Source organism: Sorex araneus, chromosome 6 (genome assembly GCF_027595985.1).
Source record: "Sorex araneus isolate mSorAra2 chromosome 6, mSorAra2.pri, whole genome shotgun sequence".
NCBI classification, from domain to species: Eukaryota; Metazoa; Chordata; class Mammalia; order Eulipotyphla; family Soricidae; genus Sorex; species Sorex araneus.
In genome coordinates, this window is record NC_073307.1 from 158838811 (window position 1) to 158855570 (window position 16760).

Here is a 16760-nt window from a genome sequence, read left to right on the forward strand (position 1 = left end):
CTTCTTCCCTCTGCCCCTCCCCCCGCCCTCCCTCTCCTGGGTCCCTTTCCCTCCCTGCGATCGTCCCCTCCGACGGTTGACGCCTGGTGGTCCCCGCAGCCCCCTCTCCTCTGCCACCCTTCCCGTCCCCTCCGCCTTCCCCCCTCCGCTCAGCCTCTGTCCTGGCTCTGGTTTCTGGAGAAATTCGGGGGCTGCTTGCTTCCCCTTTTCACTGCCTCTGTGGCCAGTGGGTCACATGGTGCGTCATCGTCGTCGTCGGGGAAAGCCTGGGTCCCAGGGTCCCTCCTGCTCTCTCAAACCCTCCCTTCCTTTATCGGCTGCTCCTCCCCCTCCAGCTCGTGCCTCCCTTCCCAGAACTTTCCCTTCTTTCACTTTCATTTCCCACCCAAACTCTCTCTTTCTCTCTCTCTCTCTCTCTCCTGCTGCATCCTCTCCCCGGCCCGGCCCGAGATGCCAGGATGGGCCAGGAAAGGTCTGCTGTGGAGCGTCCAGCCCCGGCCTTCCCCGGGGCAAAGGGCAGTGACGGGCCCCGTCTCTGAGCTAGTGACGCACGCACGGGCTGCATTTGGATTGTGCAAAGGGCCCCGTGAGGAAGGAAGTGGAAACACCTCCAGGAAGCCTGTGGCATCTTAGGGCACCCCCAGGGAGCGGAGATTGAGCGGGCACAGATCTGATTGCCCCCTCCCCTCCTGAGGGGTCTGAGGGGGGCCTTGGATTGAGACCTCTGAGGTCAAGGAGGTCAGCCCCCTGCATCCCCTGGTCCCCAGCCCCTAACTCTTCCCCCCTCAGCCCTACCCCCTTGCCCACTGTCAGCTGCTCTTACCAAGAATGGACCCACATCGGCACATGGTCATCACCAGAGCTTGAGGTCCCACTCTTGGCACTGACCAGTCCATGGGTCTGGGCAAATGTAGATGGACCACGTGTTCCTCATTACAACATTACGGAGTGTCCCACTGCCCGGGACATTGTGTGCTCTTGTCTGGACATCTCCCTCTGCCCCGCCCCCCATCCCTGGCGGCCACTCCTATTTATTTTGTTTTATTGTGGGGGAATTTGGGGCTCACTGAAGAGGTGCTCAGGGCTCACTCCTGGCTCTGTGCTCAGGGCTCACTCCTGGCTCTGTGCTCGGGGCTCACTCCTGGCTCTGTGCTCAGGGCTCACTCCTGGCTCGGTGCTCAGGGCTCACTCCTGGCTCTGTGCTCGGGGCTCACTCCTGGCTTTGTGCTCGGGGCTCACTCCTGGTTCTGTGCTCGGGGCTCACTCCTGGCTCTGTGCTCGGGGCTCACTCCTGGCTTTGTGCTCGGGGCTCACTCCTGGCTCTGTGCTCGGGGCTCACTCCTGGCTCTGTGCTCAGGGCTCACTCCTGGCTCGGTGCTCAGGGCTCACTCCTGGCTCTGTGCTCGGGGCTCACTCCTGGCTTTGTGCTCGGGGCTCACTCCTGGTTCTGTGCTCAGGGCCTGCTCCTGGCTTTGTGCTCAGGGCTCACTCCTGGCTCTGTGCTCAGGGCTCACTCCTGGCTCTGTGCTCAGGGCTCACTCCTGGCTCTGTGCTCAGGGCCTGCTCCTGGCTTTGTGCTCAGTGCTCACTCCTGGTTCTGTGCTCAGGGCTCACTCCTGGCTCTGTGCTCGGGGCTGACTCCTGGTTCTGTGCTCAGGGCTCACTCCTGGCTCTGTGCTCGGGGCTCACTCCTGGCTTTGTGCTCGGGGCTCACTCCTGGCTTTGTGCTCAGGGCTCACTCCTGGCTCTGTGCTCAGGGCTCACTCCTGGCTCGGTGCTCAGGGCTCACTCCTGGCTCTGTGCTCGGGGCTCACTCCTGGCTTTGTGCTCGGGGCTCACTCCTGGTTCTGTGCTCAGGGCCTATTCCTGGCTTTGTGCTCAGGGCTCACTCCTGGCTCTGTGCTCAGGGTTCATTCCTGGCTCTGTGCTCAGGGCTCACTCCTGGTTCTATGCTCAGGGCCTGACTTTGTGCTCAGGTCTCACTCCTGGCTCTGTGCTCAGGGCCTGCTCCTGGCTTTGTGCTCAGTGCTCACTCCTGGTTCTGTGCTCAGGGCTCACTCCTGGCTCTGTGCTCGGGGCTCACTCCTGGCTTTGTGCTCGGGGCTCACTCCTGGCTTTGTGCTCAGGGCTCACTCCTGGCTCTGTGCTCAGGGCTCACTCCTGGCTCTGTGCTCAGGGCTCACTCCTGGCTCGGTGCTCAGGGCTCACTCCTGGCTCTGTGCTCGGGGCTCACTCCTGGCTTTGTGCTCGGGGCTCACTCCTGGTTCTGTGCTCAGGGCCTATTCCTGGCTTTGTGCTCAGGGCTCACTCCTGGCTCTGTGCTCAGGGTTCATTCCTGGCTCTGTGCTCAGGGCTCACTCCTGGTTCTATGCTCAGGGCCTGACTTTGTGCTCAGGTCTCACTCCTGGCTCTGTGCTCAGGGCCTGCTCCTGGCTTTGTGCTCAGTGCTCACTCCTGGTTCTGTGCTCAGGGCTCACTCCTGGCTCTGTGCTCGGGGCTCACTCCTGGCTTTGTGCTCGGGGCTCACTCCTGGCTTTGTGCTCAGGGCTCACTCCTGGCTCTGTGCTCAGGGCTCACTCCTGGCTCGGTGCTCAGGGCTCACTCCTGGCTCTGTGCTCGGGGCTCACTCCTGGCTTTGTGCTCGGGGCTCACTCCTGGTTCTGTGCTCAGGGCCTATTCCTGGCTTTGTGCTCAGGGCTCACTCCTGGCTCTGTGCTCAGGGTTCATTCCTGGCTCTGTGCTCAGGGCTCACTCCTGGTTCTATGCTCAGGGCCTGACTTTGTGCTCAGGTCTCACTCCTGGCTCTGTGCTCAGGGCCTGCTCCTGGCTTTGTGCTCAGTGCTCACTCCTGGTTCTGTGCTCAGGGCTCACTCCTGGCTCTGTGCTCGGGGCTCACTCCTGGCTTTGTGCTCAGGGCTCACTCCTGGCTCTGTGCTCGGGGCTCACTCCTGGCTCTGTGCTCAGGGCTCACTCCTGGCTCTGTGCTCAGGGCTCACTCCTGGCTCTGTGCTCAGGGACCACTTCTGGCTCTGTGCTCAGGGCTCACTCCTGGCTCTGTGCTCGGGGCTGACTCCTGGTTCTGTGCTCAGGGCTCACTCCTGGCTCTGTGCTCGGGGCTCACTCCTGGCTTTGTGCTCAGGGCTCACTCCTGGCTCTGTGCTCGGGGCTCACTCCTGGCTCTGTGCTCAGGGCTCACTCCTGGCTCTGTGCTCGGGGCTCACTCCTGGCTCTGTGCTCAGGGCTCACTCCTGGCTCTGTGCTCAGGGCTCACTCCTGGCTCTGTGCTCAGGGCTCACTCCTGGCTCTGTGCTCAGGGCCTGCTCCTGGCTCTGTGCTCAGGGACCACTTCTGGCTCTGTGCTCAGGGCCTGCTCCTGGCTCTGTGCTCAGGGCTGACTCCTGGCTCTGTGCTCAGGGCTCACTCCTGGCTCTGTGCTCAGGGTCTGCTCCTGGCGGGACTCAGGGGACCTCACGCGGTGTCGGGATTTGAACCATGGGAGTCAGCTGCAGGCAAGGCCAGTGCTTTAACCCCGTGCTGTCTCTGCAGCCCCAAACACTGTTCTTACTGTCTCTAACCTGTTGCCTTTTCCAGACTGCGGCGATGGCTGAAGCATCTGGCGGGATCTTTTCAGAGCAGCTTCCTCACTTAGTTCACACACACAGTGTCTCCCCTGCCTTCTCGGGGCAACTCAGCTCAGCTCCTTTTAGCTCCGAGTAATGGCGTGTAGTTTACTTACCCCCATGCATGAAGGGCGGCTTGGTGGCTTCCAGGTGGTAGCAGAGACGAGGCCACCTGCCGGGAGCACCCCTCTGTGGGACTCTGCACATGTCCCCGGCTGCTCGCCCTGCTGCCCTGGCACGCGGTTGCTACAGCATCAGGGAAGAGCTTGTTTGGTAAGTTACTGGGAACCTGTCTTCTGTACGGGCCGCACCGTCTTTCATTCCACCTTTAGGCAGTGATGTTGTGCAGTGACCCCGAGTGCAGAGCTAGGAGGAAGCCCTGAGCACTGCCGGTGTGGCCCCCAAATGAATATAATAATAATAATAATAATAATAATAATAATAATAATAATGATTGGGAGCTGGAGTGATAGCACAGCGGGTAGGGCCTTTGCCTTGCACGCAACCAACCTGGGTTCAATTCCCAGCATCCCATATGGTCCCCTGAGCACCGCCAGGGGTAATTCCTGAGTGCAGAGCCAGGAGTAACCCCTGTGCATCGCTGGGTGTGACCCAAAAGGAAAATAATAATAATAACAATAGTATACATGCTGAAATGTTTGGGGATGAAGGTAAGTCATGACTATAGTTTACTCGGAAAGGCATAAAAAAATTAAGCTGGGGGTGGGGAGGCTGGGGCGTTAGTATAACAGGTAGGACTCTATGTTTTGTACATGGCTGACTGGGGTTTGATCCCCAGTATCACCCCTGAGCACAGAGCCAGGAGTGAGCCCCGAGCCTGCCAGGAGTAACCCCTGAGCTCAGAGCCAGGAGTAACCCCTGAGCACTGCCAGGTGTGGCCTCCAAAAACAAACACATAATTAAAAAAAAAACCAAAATGCAGTGGGATTAGTATTGGAATACTGAATGTAATAATTTTTTGTGAACAATTTTATAAAAATAAAATAAAGGGGCTGGAGCGATAGTACAGCAGGGAGGGTGTTTGCCTTGCATGTGGCTGACCCGGGTTCGATCCCCAGCATCCCTTATGGTCCCTTCAGCACTGCCAGGAGTAATTCCTGAGTGCAGAGCCAGGGGTAGCCCCTGAGCATTGCCGGGTGTGACCCAAAAAAGCAAAAATTTAAAAATTAAAAAAAACATTTTAAATAATAAAAAAACACACAAAAAGGGCCTAGAGTTATAGTACAGCAGCAGGGCACATGCCTTGCATGCAGCCAACCTGAGTTTGACCCCTGGGATCCCATATGATCCCCCAAGCACCTACAGGAGTGATTTCTGAGTGCAGAGCCAGGAGTAAGCCCAGGAACATGGCCAGGTATGGCCCTCAAACAAAACAAAACAAAAACTACACACACACACACACACACACACACACACACACACACACACACACACTAAAGTAGGTTGGTGCTAAAGGGATAAGTAGGGAGGTGGAGGATGCTTGAGAACGCAGACAGAGTTAAAATGTTGCAAATTGTAACTATTATCCTCGCGACATAGTATGATGACCATACAATCAAAACCTACTTTCTTTAAAACACAAAAGAGAGTTCCTGTTGCTTCACACCCACCTGGGCACAGCCTGATGCCAGTGCCCGGCTCTGGGCTAGATGCTAACAGAGAGACGGGTACCTCGGGGCTGCCTGCGTTGGCTTGTCCCAGAGGACCGCGGGGGGCGTGGGGGGGAGCCTCTTATCCCAGAAGCACAGCACGGCACAGCTCTTGGTGTCTGTGAGGTCTTTGGTCCACTTTTAGGGGGTTTGGTTTGGTTTGGGCTTTGAAGGGTCTACCCCCAGCAGTGCTCAGGGGCTCCTCCCGGCTCAGTGCTTGCGGGTCACTCCTGCTGGTGTCCAGGAGCCCATCGGCAGTGCTGAGGGGTCCTGCGTGTGATGTCTGTGTCGCCTCCGTTGATCTGCTCTGAGATCGGGTTCCTCATTGTCTTCTTTTCTGGCCACACCCAGCCGTGCAGGGCTCACACCTGGCCCTGTGTTCAGGCCATGTGGGCGGGGGAGGGGTGCTAGAGACGGCAGTGCCGGGGTTCTTACCGTCACAGCGGCTGCAGACAGCTGCCGTCCCCTGCCCCGGAGGGCGGAACTGTAAGAGTTCATTGCAGCATTTGAAACTGGTGGAAGTGTAAGAACTCATCACATGTGACAGTGTCTGAAAGAGAAAATAAGAGAAGAAAAGCATCTGCCACAGAGACAGGCTGCAGGGGGTCGGGGGCCGGCCGGGGGCGCGTGCAGGCAGGAGAGAAGTGGGACATTGGTAGTGGAAAAGGCGCGCTGAAGAGATAGGTGTTGGAACAGTGTGTGATTGAAACTGTAGCATGAACAACTTTATGACTGTATCTCACGGTGATGCAATAACACATTTTTAGAAAATAATAATAATAATAATAAAAAAAGAACTCATCGCAGCCTTTATCAGCTGTGCCTCTTAAGGGTACTTCCGCCCCGTCTGTCACTTGTCATCTAGATTTCTTGATGCTGTCCTTCGTGGAGGAGAAGCTTTGGAGTGTAGCACAGCTTCTCGCGGGCTCATTCCACAAAGCCTGTCTCCGGTGCTGACTCTCAAACGACATGAAGGCCAAGAGGCCTCCAGCGTCTCCGGAGAGGTCTGTGTTTGGCAGACTGAGCACCAGGATCCGTCTCCAGCTGTCTGGGAAGCGGGGTCAGGCCTCATCTGATCTCCTTTGTTTTTGTTTTGTTTAGTTTTGCTTTTTTTTTTTTTGCTTTTTGGGTCACACCCGGCAATGCACAGGGATTACTCCTGGCTCTGCACTCAGGAATTACTCCTGGCGGTGCTCAGGGGACCCTATGGGATGCTGGGAATCGAACCCGGGTCGGCTGCATGCAAGGCAAACGCCCTCCCCGCTGTGCTATGGCTCCAGCCCCTGATTTTCTTTGTTTTCGTGTGACCAGATGGCCACTTGTTCTAGCAGCGTTTGGAATGACTTGCCTTTAGCCCTGCCCTCTGTCCAGTGTGGGTAAATAGCGGATGCTCGGGCCTTGGCAGCCGGGCAAATGGCTGGGACACGTCCCAAGGCCGGCTCTGGCAGAGGCACCAGGACACAGCTCAAGGCGAAAAGAAACACTTTCTTTGGGGCTGGAGCGATAGCACAGCGGGGAGGGCGTTTGCCTGGCATGTGGCTGACCTGGGTCCGAGTCCCAGCATCCCATATGGTCCCCTGAGCACCACCAGGAGTAATTCCTGAGTGCATGAGCCAGGAGTAACCCCTGTGCAATGCCGGGAGTGACCCAAAAAGCAAAAGTTAAAAAAAAAAAGTAAAGAAATACTTTCTTGCTAACATTGTACATGTTAGCCACAGTTGGGTTCTGGAATTTTCTTATTGGGTAAAGACTGGCGCTATGATGTAGAAGGTCCCATGTGAGGGTGAAACTCACGTAAGAGAGATAACCCCCCCCCCCCGTTTCCAGAGGTTGTGTTAGTGTCTTTCCTCATGGACAAGAGCAATTTTGAATTCCCCCAGCCCCCCACCCAAAGGTCCGCCAGCTGCCCACTCTAAGCTGACTCTGTTTCCTTCTGAGGACGTTGAGGTTTACCAGTTGACCACACACACCTGTCTCTTGTGGCATCTTCCCTAGAGTGTGACAAACACTTCTGCCACAAAGTGTGCTACCTGCTATGGGTGACACCCCCCCCCAAAGGGGGTGTCCAATGGGGGGAGAGGCCCCTAAGAGCAACACGGCCAGCGGAGAAAGCCTTGCAGAGAAAAGCAGAAGGGGAACCGAAAGAAGCGGCGTTTCTCCTAGTGCCCTGTCCCCCAGGGCCGCTGTGGCCAGGAACTGGGGGGAGCAGGGGGCTGTGTGACAGGGAAAGTCCCCAGGCTGTGCTTGACGGGATGGTCAGTCTGCCCCTTGCAGGTGGAGGAAGCAGGCCAGAGAATAGCTCAGCCCTGGGATGACGTTTTGTTCTTGCTCTTGTGACTGTTTCATTCCGTTTCCACACCGAGCTACTTCCCTCATGTTGCAGAAATGACCCCAGGAGTGAGTCTGGATTTCCAGCCACTCTTTTTTCTTTTTGGGTCACACCCGGTGATGCACAGGGGTTACTCCTGGCTCATGCACTCAGGATGCTGGGAATCGAACCTGGGTCGGCTGCGTGCAAGGCAAATGCCCTACCCGCTGTGCCATCGCTCCAGCCCCTCGAGCCGCTCTTGAAACCAGGGCCTGCCTCAGGAACCTTGGCACACACAGAGCCGGTGGGAGCTGCCCGGCGTCTAGCCACGAAACAGCCGTGGCCCCTGTGGCCACCAGTGGTCCATGAAATCACCTCTGTCCCTCACCACTGTCTCTGGAGAGGGATGTGGACACAGGTGGCCACGCGTGGATCTGGCTGGGCAATGGCGCTGGGTGTCTTCAGGTCCTCCCGGCGGTTCTTTTGTGTGTGTGTGTGTGTGTGTGTGTGTGTGTGTGTATGTGTGTCACACCGCGATGCTCAGGGATTACTCCTGGCTCACACACTCAGAAATCACCCCTGGCGGTGCTTGGGGGACCATATGGGATGCTGGGAATCTAACCCAGTTTGGCCGAGTGCAAGGCAAACGCCCTCCCCGCTGTGCTATCATTCCAGGCCCCTCCCGGTGGTTCTTAACCAGCAGAGAAAAGGGGCGCAGGTGGCGCGAAGTCCCTAAGGCAGGGGGTGCTCTGGTGCCCAGCATGGCCACTGGAGGCGATGCCATTAGGCCTAAGGTCCAGTGGGCAGGGACAGGTCCAGCAGGGCCTCGGCTGTCCTGCTCCATGATCCTCGGGGCCTTGTGCCCGAGACTCTCTGTGCCCAGCGTTCTGGAGGGTTCTGGAGGGTTCCAGGGGATTCTGTTGTTTTTTTTTTTTCTTTTTGGGTCACACCCAGCGATGAAAAGGGGTTACTCCTGGCTCTTCACTCAGGAATTACCCCTGGCAGTGCTCAGGGGACCCTATGGGATGCTGGGATTCGAACCCAGGTCGGCCGCGTGCAAGGCAAATGCCCTACCCACTGTGCTATCACTCCAGCCCCTCCAGAGGATTCTGGGGGGCGAGGGGGGATGGCTTCTCATCAGGTCCCGAGACCAGCCAGGGGCTTTTGTGTCTCTTCCTCCTCCTGGGCCAGCCTGCCCCCGATCCTGGAGGGGACGGGGTCTGAGGACTGGAGGGGCCTTCGGGCTGCCGGGATCAAGCCTTGGTGGCAAGAGGAGCAGAGCAGGTCGGGGGAGAGAGGGGAGAGAGCGCCGGGCAGACGCTCTGCTGACGGATCCCTGAGCGCGTCCAGGGACTCGGCCGCTGTCCAGGAGACGGGCGTGGCCTCCGGCTGAGAGTTGGCACCATCTCCATGTTCCCCATGGAGCACGTGTCTGCAGCGTGGGCGATGCCAGCCAGCCAGTGGCTGCTCTGGGGCTGAGGAGGGCTCTGTCGCCCCGCCAGCGGCACCCAGGAGCGGGACGGAGCAGACCTCTCTTGTGCACATGAGTCAGACGGCCCCAGGGCCGTAGCTGAAGGGTGGTGCACAGAGAGATGGTGACTTATCAGCCCCTGGGGTGCATGTCCTTCTCTCTGGCCTTTTGTTTTATTTTATTTTTTCAGGGTGGGGTGCACACCTGGCTGTGCTCAGGGCACGGTCCTGGCAGTGTGATCAGCGATCACATCCAAGACCACATCCGGGTACCAGGGATGGACGCCGGGTGGTCCGCAGGTGAGGGATGTGCCCTGACCACTGTACTCTCTCTCCAGGCCTTCACCGGCTGTTTGCAGGAGGTTGGGTGGCGCACCTGAGAGGGGCCCTGCCTCGAGTCCCCCAGCACCTTTCGCTTCCTTGGAGGTGCTCACCCCCGTCCCACTGCCTCTGAGCCCTGCTGGGGTCTCTGTGGTATTAACCCCTTTCAGTCCAGGCTCAACAGAGTTTGCTTCTTCTCTTTTCTGTGGGGGGGCGGGGGTACTGGTGATTCTCGGCCGACCAGGCTGGCAGGGTCAGGGCCCCAGGATGCGATGCTGCTTGGTGCTGCAGTGACACCCAGGCCTGGTGATCCCAGGGCTGCCCAGCCGTGCAGGGGTGGGGTGGGTGGGGTGCGTGGGCAGGGCCGGACAGGGTGCCCTCGAGGACTTACCACACCGCTCCCCGCCAGCTCAGAACTGCCAGCCCATGACTAACAAACATGAGGAGTTTTCTAGTACAGAACCCACAATCGTCTCTTCTAGGAAGTCTCCCCTGATTTCCCCCACGCATTTTCCCTCCTCCCCTGAGGCCCCCTAGCCCTCCCTGCCGGCCCACCAGCATCCCAGAGCAGCCCCTGTCATAACCGCCTCTTTCTTACATGCTTGTGTCTGCCCTAGGAGAAAGAAAGTGAAAAGCAGGAGTGAGGCTTTGTAATTATGCTAGGCCCTTTTCTTTTTCTTTCTACTTTGTGAGCGTAACTTGGTACCCAAGCAACAATGGGATAACGTCCCGGGCCTTCCCATGAATCAAATCACAGTGGCCTTCGGCTGTGCTCAGTGGCCTTGGATTCCCCACCCCCATGAACTCTGAATGAAAAATGGAAAACATAGCACGGGCTGAAGCAATAGAACAGGGGCGGGACTCTTTCCTTGCACGCAGCCAGGCCTGGGTTCAATCCTCAGCATCTCATAGAGTCCCCTGAGCATCACCAGGAAATAATTCCTGAGTGCAGGGCCAGGAGTCACGCCTGAGCATCTCTGGGTGTGCCCCAGAACATCACTGTATCACTGTCATTCCGTTGTTCGTCGATTTACTAGAGCGGGCACCAGTAACGTCTTTATTACCCTCAGCCCTGAGATTTTAGCAGCCTCTCCTTACTCATCTTTCCCAACGATTGGAGGGAGGCTCTTTCAGGGTCAGGGGAATGAGACCTATAGTTACTGTGTTTGGTATATCGAATACGCTACGGGTAGCTTGCCAGGCTCTGCCATGTGTGGGGGGGGATACTCTCGGCAGCTTGCCGGGCTGTCCGAGAGGTCTGTATATATCTGTTACTGTATTTTGGGTATGAATATGCCACGGGGAGCTTGCCAGGCTCTCCCAAGTGGGCAATAGACTCTCGGTAGCTTGCCAGATTCTCCGAGAGGGAGAACTAGGCTGTAAGATGTCGTTCTGGGAGCTTGGTTTTATAGTCTCTGGATGTTGGCCGTTGATGGGATTATACGGTGCTGGGGGCAGTCTCTGAGTGTGATTGCCTAGCTACTGGAAAATGGGGGATCTGGGTGGAAGAGGCCCAGTCCTGATCCGAGCAGACTTGGAGATCTCGGCCCCAGGTCCTGCGTACCTGGGTTCCTCCGCTGGCTCCCCCACGCGTGAGAATTGTCTGAACGTGTGGAGAGTGGCCCTGAGCATGGCTGTGGCTGGGTTCCAGAGGTCCTCAACTATTGAAGCTCTGCTCGGGGTGGGGAAGGGAGGGAAACACAAAACATATGACAAAAAAAATTTTTTTTAATAGAAAGTTGGCTTTACTTAAGACTGTGCTCCAGGAGACCAGTTGGAGGTTTACTATCAAAGGAGGAATATTGCTTGGTTCATTGCCCCAGGGGCTTTGCCTTTTGTGTTAGATGTGGCTAGATGAAAGCACGCAGAAGCTGCTCCGTGCTGGGGGAGCAGCCCCCTGTTAGATCTGTCTGCGGAAGCTGCTGGGAGGTTGTTTGTTTTCCAACAGCATCCCATCTTGCTTCACACCCACAGTGACAGAGGTGTCAGGACTTGGCAGACACGTTTCTTGAAAATGAACATATGAGCCTGTCACTTTAAACACAGCTGCTGACAGGGTTTTGCCGTCAATGATGGCACTGGAGCTTTTCAGTGAAAATCTGAATTCTAGAACCCTCCTCCCTGCCACCCCACTCTTAACAGCTTCCCGTCTTCTGGCTTTCTGGGGATTCAGAGATGATATCAATGGATGTGAATTTCTTTTTTTTTTTTTTTTTTTTGCTCCTGTGTAATGATATACGCTAACATTTGGAAGACTGGTGTGATTCTGGAAATCAGTATGTTCCGGAATGATCAATGCCGGCTGTTATGAAATCATGCATGCATAAAAGATTCATTCCAAGAGCAAGGAGACCCGTGGATTTTAATTTGACAGTGTATTAAAGTTCACTGATACAATTTCAGATGCCATATCATGACTGACCTTTAGAAACTATTCTTGTCAGGCTTTGTGAGTATATCAGAGAAAAATCTTCAATTGTCTACAAAGACTGTAAAATTGCTCCTTCTTCTCCCTTCTGCATCTCGAGATGCCAGATTTCTTTATGTATTCTTTGAGAAAAAAACGTATCTCAGAAAACTGGAGAAGCAGCTGTGAGAATCCAAGCATTGTGGAGAAAGTCTGCCATAAAAGGGATGTGCAAACATGCTTTCCAAAAAAAAAAAAAAAAAGAAAAAAGAAAGAAAGAAAAGCAGCTCTACCTGGAACACTTTTTTGGTTTTTTTTTTTTTTTGGTCACACCTGGCGATGCACAGGGGTTACTCCTGGCTCATGCACTCAGGAATTACTCCTGGCAGTGCTCGGGGGACCATATGGGATGCTGGGAATTGAACCCAGGTCAGCCTCATGCAAGGCAAATGCCCTACCCACTGTGCTATTGCTCCAGCCCCTGAAACACTTTTTTTGGTTTGGAATACACAACAATGTTCCATAGAAAATATATTTATATTGACAGTTTATGAGTTGTTGCTATTTTACCCAATTGCTATTTTGAGGGAATTAAATAAAGCTCTTAAATATTTCATCATCATCCTGTTGATCATCAAATTTCTCGAGCGGTCTCAGTAACGTCTCCATTTGTCCTAGCCCTGAGATTTTAGAAGCCTCTCTTTACTTGTCCTTCCCAATTATGCTGCATTGGAGGCTCTTTCAGGGTTAGGAGAATGAGACCCAGCTTATTACTGGTTTTGGCATATTAATACACCATGGGGACCTTGCGAGGCTCTCCCATGTGGGCAGGAAACTCCCGGTAGCTTGCCAGGTTCTCCCAGAGGGAGAAGTAGGCTATAAGATATTCGTGGCCGCATGCTTTCAGGAGCTTGCTTCCGGGGCCCCTTGGAGGGGATGGGCTCCAGCTTCCTTCCCCACCCCGAGCAGAGCTCCTGGCGGCCAAAGACCTCTGGAACCTAGCCACAGCCATGCTCAAGGCCCCTCTCCACACGTTCAGACGAGCCTCACGCATGAAGGTACCAGTAGAGGAACCCAGGTGTGTGGGACCAGGGGCTGAGACCTCCAAGCCTGCTTGGATTGGGACTGGGCCTCCTTCACCCAGATTCCCCATTTCCCAGTAGCTAGGCAGTCACAACCAGGGACTGCCCCAGTGTCGTGTAATCTCACCAACAGCCAACATCCAGAGACTTAAATATTTAAGTCTTCAATTTAGTTTGATGTCTTTATTTCTTTATTTTGTGCTTCTGTAACATAGACTTTTCTAATTCCTATCATTCCTTAACGTTTCAGTTGTTTATTATTATTATTATTATTATTATTATTATTATTATTATTATTAATTAGGGGTTCACACTCAGAGATTGCTCTGGAGTCCGTACAGCGACAGGGATGGAATGCGGGTCTTCCACATACAAAGCAAGCACTCAGCCTACGACGCTCTCTCGGGCTCTATGGACCTTCTAGAGCCCAGAAAGGTGGGGTTCTCTCCACCTCCAGCCGGTCCAGTCTGTTCCAGACTTTTCCAGACCTTAGTGTCCCCATGGGGTCCAATCCCCAGGCACGCACCTGCTGCCTGCACTACCAGCAACCTCCCACCAGAGGGCAGCGTCTGCCGGCGGCCAGAGTCCACCCCCACCCCAGGGCGGGGTTTTGTGGGGTGCGCGCAGCTCCTCATGAGTCTGAACTTGAACACAGGTCCCAGCCAGGCAACGGGGACCCAGGAAAGGAGGCCTCGTTCCCAGCCCACAGGTGGGGGAGGTGGGGGCCCGCAGGTAGGAGGGAAGGGACAGGGGAGCCAGGAGAACCGGAGGTGCCGGGAGGGACCGGACTCCTTGGGGTTCAGCCTCAGGGACCCGGGTGCTGCGAGGTGACAACTGGAGGGCCGGTTCCTCGTTCACGGAGCGTTGATGGGGCGTCTACTGCAGAAGCCCAGGGAGGAAGATGGTTGGAGCCCCTCTTGCTCAGAGCAGTTCGCGTGGACCTCTCGGCGCGCCCAACCTGGGCCCCTGCAGGTCCCCGTGGGTCCCCCATGTCCCACCCGCTGGCCCGGCCCCTGCCCCCGGCCCCTGCTGTTCTCCTGGGCCTACTGCCCTGGCCACCTTCCTCTCCCAAGCTCCTCCAGGCAATGGAGTCCACCGACCTGTAGTCCAGGGGACTACACTTCTGGGCGAGGTCTATGGAGGGAGGCTGGAACCAACCATCCTCCTCATCTCCGAGTCTGAGGGGGGTGCGCAGCCTCTCAGGGGTCAACGTGCAGGCCTGGCCGAGGCGTGGGGCAGCCAGGGCTGAGGCACTTGCCTTGCACGCGGCCAACCCAGGCTCCGTTCCTAGGACCCCACATGGTCCCTGAGCCAGGAGTGATCCCTGAGCACAGAGCTAGGAGTAAGCCCTGAGCACCGCTGGGCGTGGCCCCAAATCTGCAACCCAGTCCCCGCAAACAGGACAGTGCAAGCCTGAGCCCGCTCCGCCCAGCCTCCTGGCCTTGAGGGCCCGCCGTGGACCGCTCCCGGGGTGCCTGAGCCCGTCCTTTGTGCCCGCTCTCCCTGTGGGCCAGCAGAGATGACAGGCAAGCCCCCACCCGGCCTGATCCTCAGGTGGCCTGTGTGTGGACATGTGTGTGTGTGTGTATGTATGGTCATGTGTGTCTGCATGTGTGTGGTATGTGTCTGCACACTGGTGTGAGGCTGAGCGTACATGTGTGTATGTGCATGTGTGTAAGCATGTGATGTGCGCTTGTGTGTATGTGTGTGGGCATGTAAGAGTGTGATGTGTTTACACGTGTGCATATGTATGGGTGTGTGAGTGTGATGTGTGAACAGGAGCACACATGTGCATGCATGTGTACATGTGTGCCTGAGTGTGATGTGTGCACGAGATGTGCATGTGTGTGATGTTTGCATGCATGTGATGTGTTCAATGTGTGTATGTGTGTATGATGTATGCATGTGATTGTGCCCATGTGTAAGTGTGACATGTGCCTATGTGTGTGTGTGACGTGAGAGGGCATGTGCATACATGTGTGCAAGTGTATGATGTGTGCCTGTGTTAAGGGTGACATGGGAGGGCATGTGTCCATACATGTGTGCATATATGTTATATGTGTGTATGATGTATGCTTGTGATTGTGCCCGTGTTGAGAGTGTGACATGGGAGAGCATGTGTGCACACACATGTGCATGTGTGTGATGTGTGCATGTGTATGATGTGTGCCTGTGATTGTGCCTGTGTGTGAGTGTGATGTGGGAGGGCATGTGTGCACACATGTATGCATGTGTATGATGTGCGCCTGTGATTGTGCTTGTGTGTGAGTGTGACGTGGGAGGGCATGTGTGCACACACGTGTGCATGTGTGTGATGTGTATGTGTATGATGTGTGCTTGTAATTGTGCCTGTGTGTGACTGTGATGTGGGAGGGCATGTATGCACACACATGTGCATGTGTGTGATGTGTATATGTATGATGTGTGCTTGTAATTGTGCCTGTGTGTGACTGTGATGTGGGAGGGCATGTGTGCACACACATGTGCATGTGTGTGATGTGTATGTGTATGATGTGTGCTTGTGATTGTGCCTGTGTGTGACTGTGATGTGGGAGGGCATGTGTGCACACACATGTGCATGTGTGTGATGTGTGTGTATGATGTGTGCCTGTGATTGTGCCTGTGTGTGAGTGTGATGTGGGAGGGCATGTGTGCACACACATGTGCATGTGTGTGATGTGTGTGTATGATGTGTGCCTGTGATTGTGCCTGTGTGTGAGTGTGACGTGGGAGGGCATGTGTGCACACACGTGTGCTTGTGTGTCTGTGTGGGAGTCTCCGTTCAGCGGGGCGCAGGGCGGAGCACCCTGGCTTCCTGGGGACCGACCACAGCAGAGCGGCGGCGCCAGAGGCTGGTGTGCAGACAGAGCCGCTCCCGCGCCCACAGCCCCGGGCAGAGCCGCGCGCCCCCGGCATGGCAGCGCCCGTCGGCGGGCACGCGTAGGCGCCCAGATGGCCCCGGACATGTGGCTCGTCTCCGTGATGGCCGGACTGCTGACCGCAGCCCTCTCAGGTAGCCCTGCGGCCCCCACGGCCCTCCAGGGCCCCTTTCTGGCATTCTGGAGCCTTCTAGCCCGAAGGGAGCCGGTAGCTTCTACCCAACTGTGCCAACGGCAGGCGGGGCTCGGAGGGGGCAGGGGAACCCCGTGAAGGGGTGCGGGTGGGCCTGGCCGTGCTGGGAGGACTCGGGGGCCAGCTTACGCGGGCAGTAGGCATGAGTCCTCCCCGGACACCAGGTCTGAGGAGCAGACGCCACCCACGGGCCTCGGGCTCGGGGCCCCCGGCTGACTCTCGGGAGGACCCTCTCCCAGACTGCCCAGCCCCAGAGCAGAGGCTCTGAGCTCCCCCGGGCCCCTCAGTAGGGCTGCTCCGGGCAGGGCCCCAGGAAGTCACCGGAGACCTGGGCATAGTCATTTGGGGTCATGTGGGACTGGGGGTGGGGGCCGCGGGGCCCTTGAGGGCCCCCTCTCAGCCCTGCTGAGCTTTACCGGGGTACCAAGCGCCCGTTCGCCTGGGGCTGCACCCATCAGCCTCTGCGGAGAGCGAGGTGCGGGGTCCCCTGGCCAGCAGCTGGTGGGGAGGCAGATGGACCCGTCCCTGGCCTGGCAGGACTTTAGTCCTAATGGGAGGGAGGCCCGGGAGGGGTGGGGGGCGGGGGCAGGGGTGTGGTGAGTCTGACCAGAAGTCTTGGGACACTGTTGCGTTCTGGGGTCACCGCGTCTCTCTGCCTGTGTCGAGGGACCCTGGTTCTGGGCCTCCTGACTCCACGGGGGCTGGGGGGAGCGGGACTGAGCCTCTTCTCCCATGGCCAGTGACTCTCAGAAAACAGACCCCCTGCCCCATCCTTGCCCCCGACCCTGCTCAGGGGAAGGGTCTAAGGAA

The 16760-nt window shown here is 56.6% G+C and overlaps 1 protein-coding gene across 1 annotated transcript in view; it reads left to right on the plus strand.

The window, feature by feature from the left end:
• The first annotated feature begins 15830 nt into the window (after positions 1 to 15830).
• CD6 (CD6 molecule) overlaps positions 15831 to 16760 on the plus strand; it is a 41801-nt gene continuing 40871 nt past the window's right edge. The window contains 1 exon segment of the mRNA XM_055143814.1: positions 15831 to 15891. Coding sequence (XP_054999789.1) covers positions 15831 to 15891 — 61 coding nt within the window.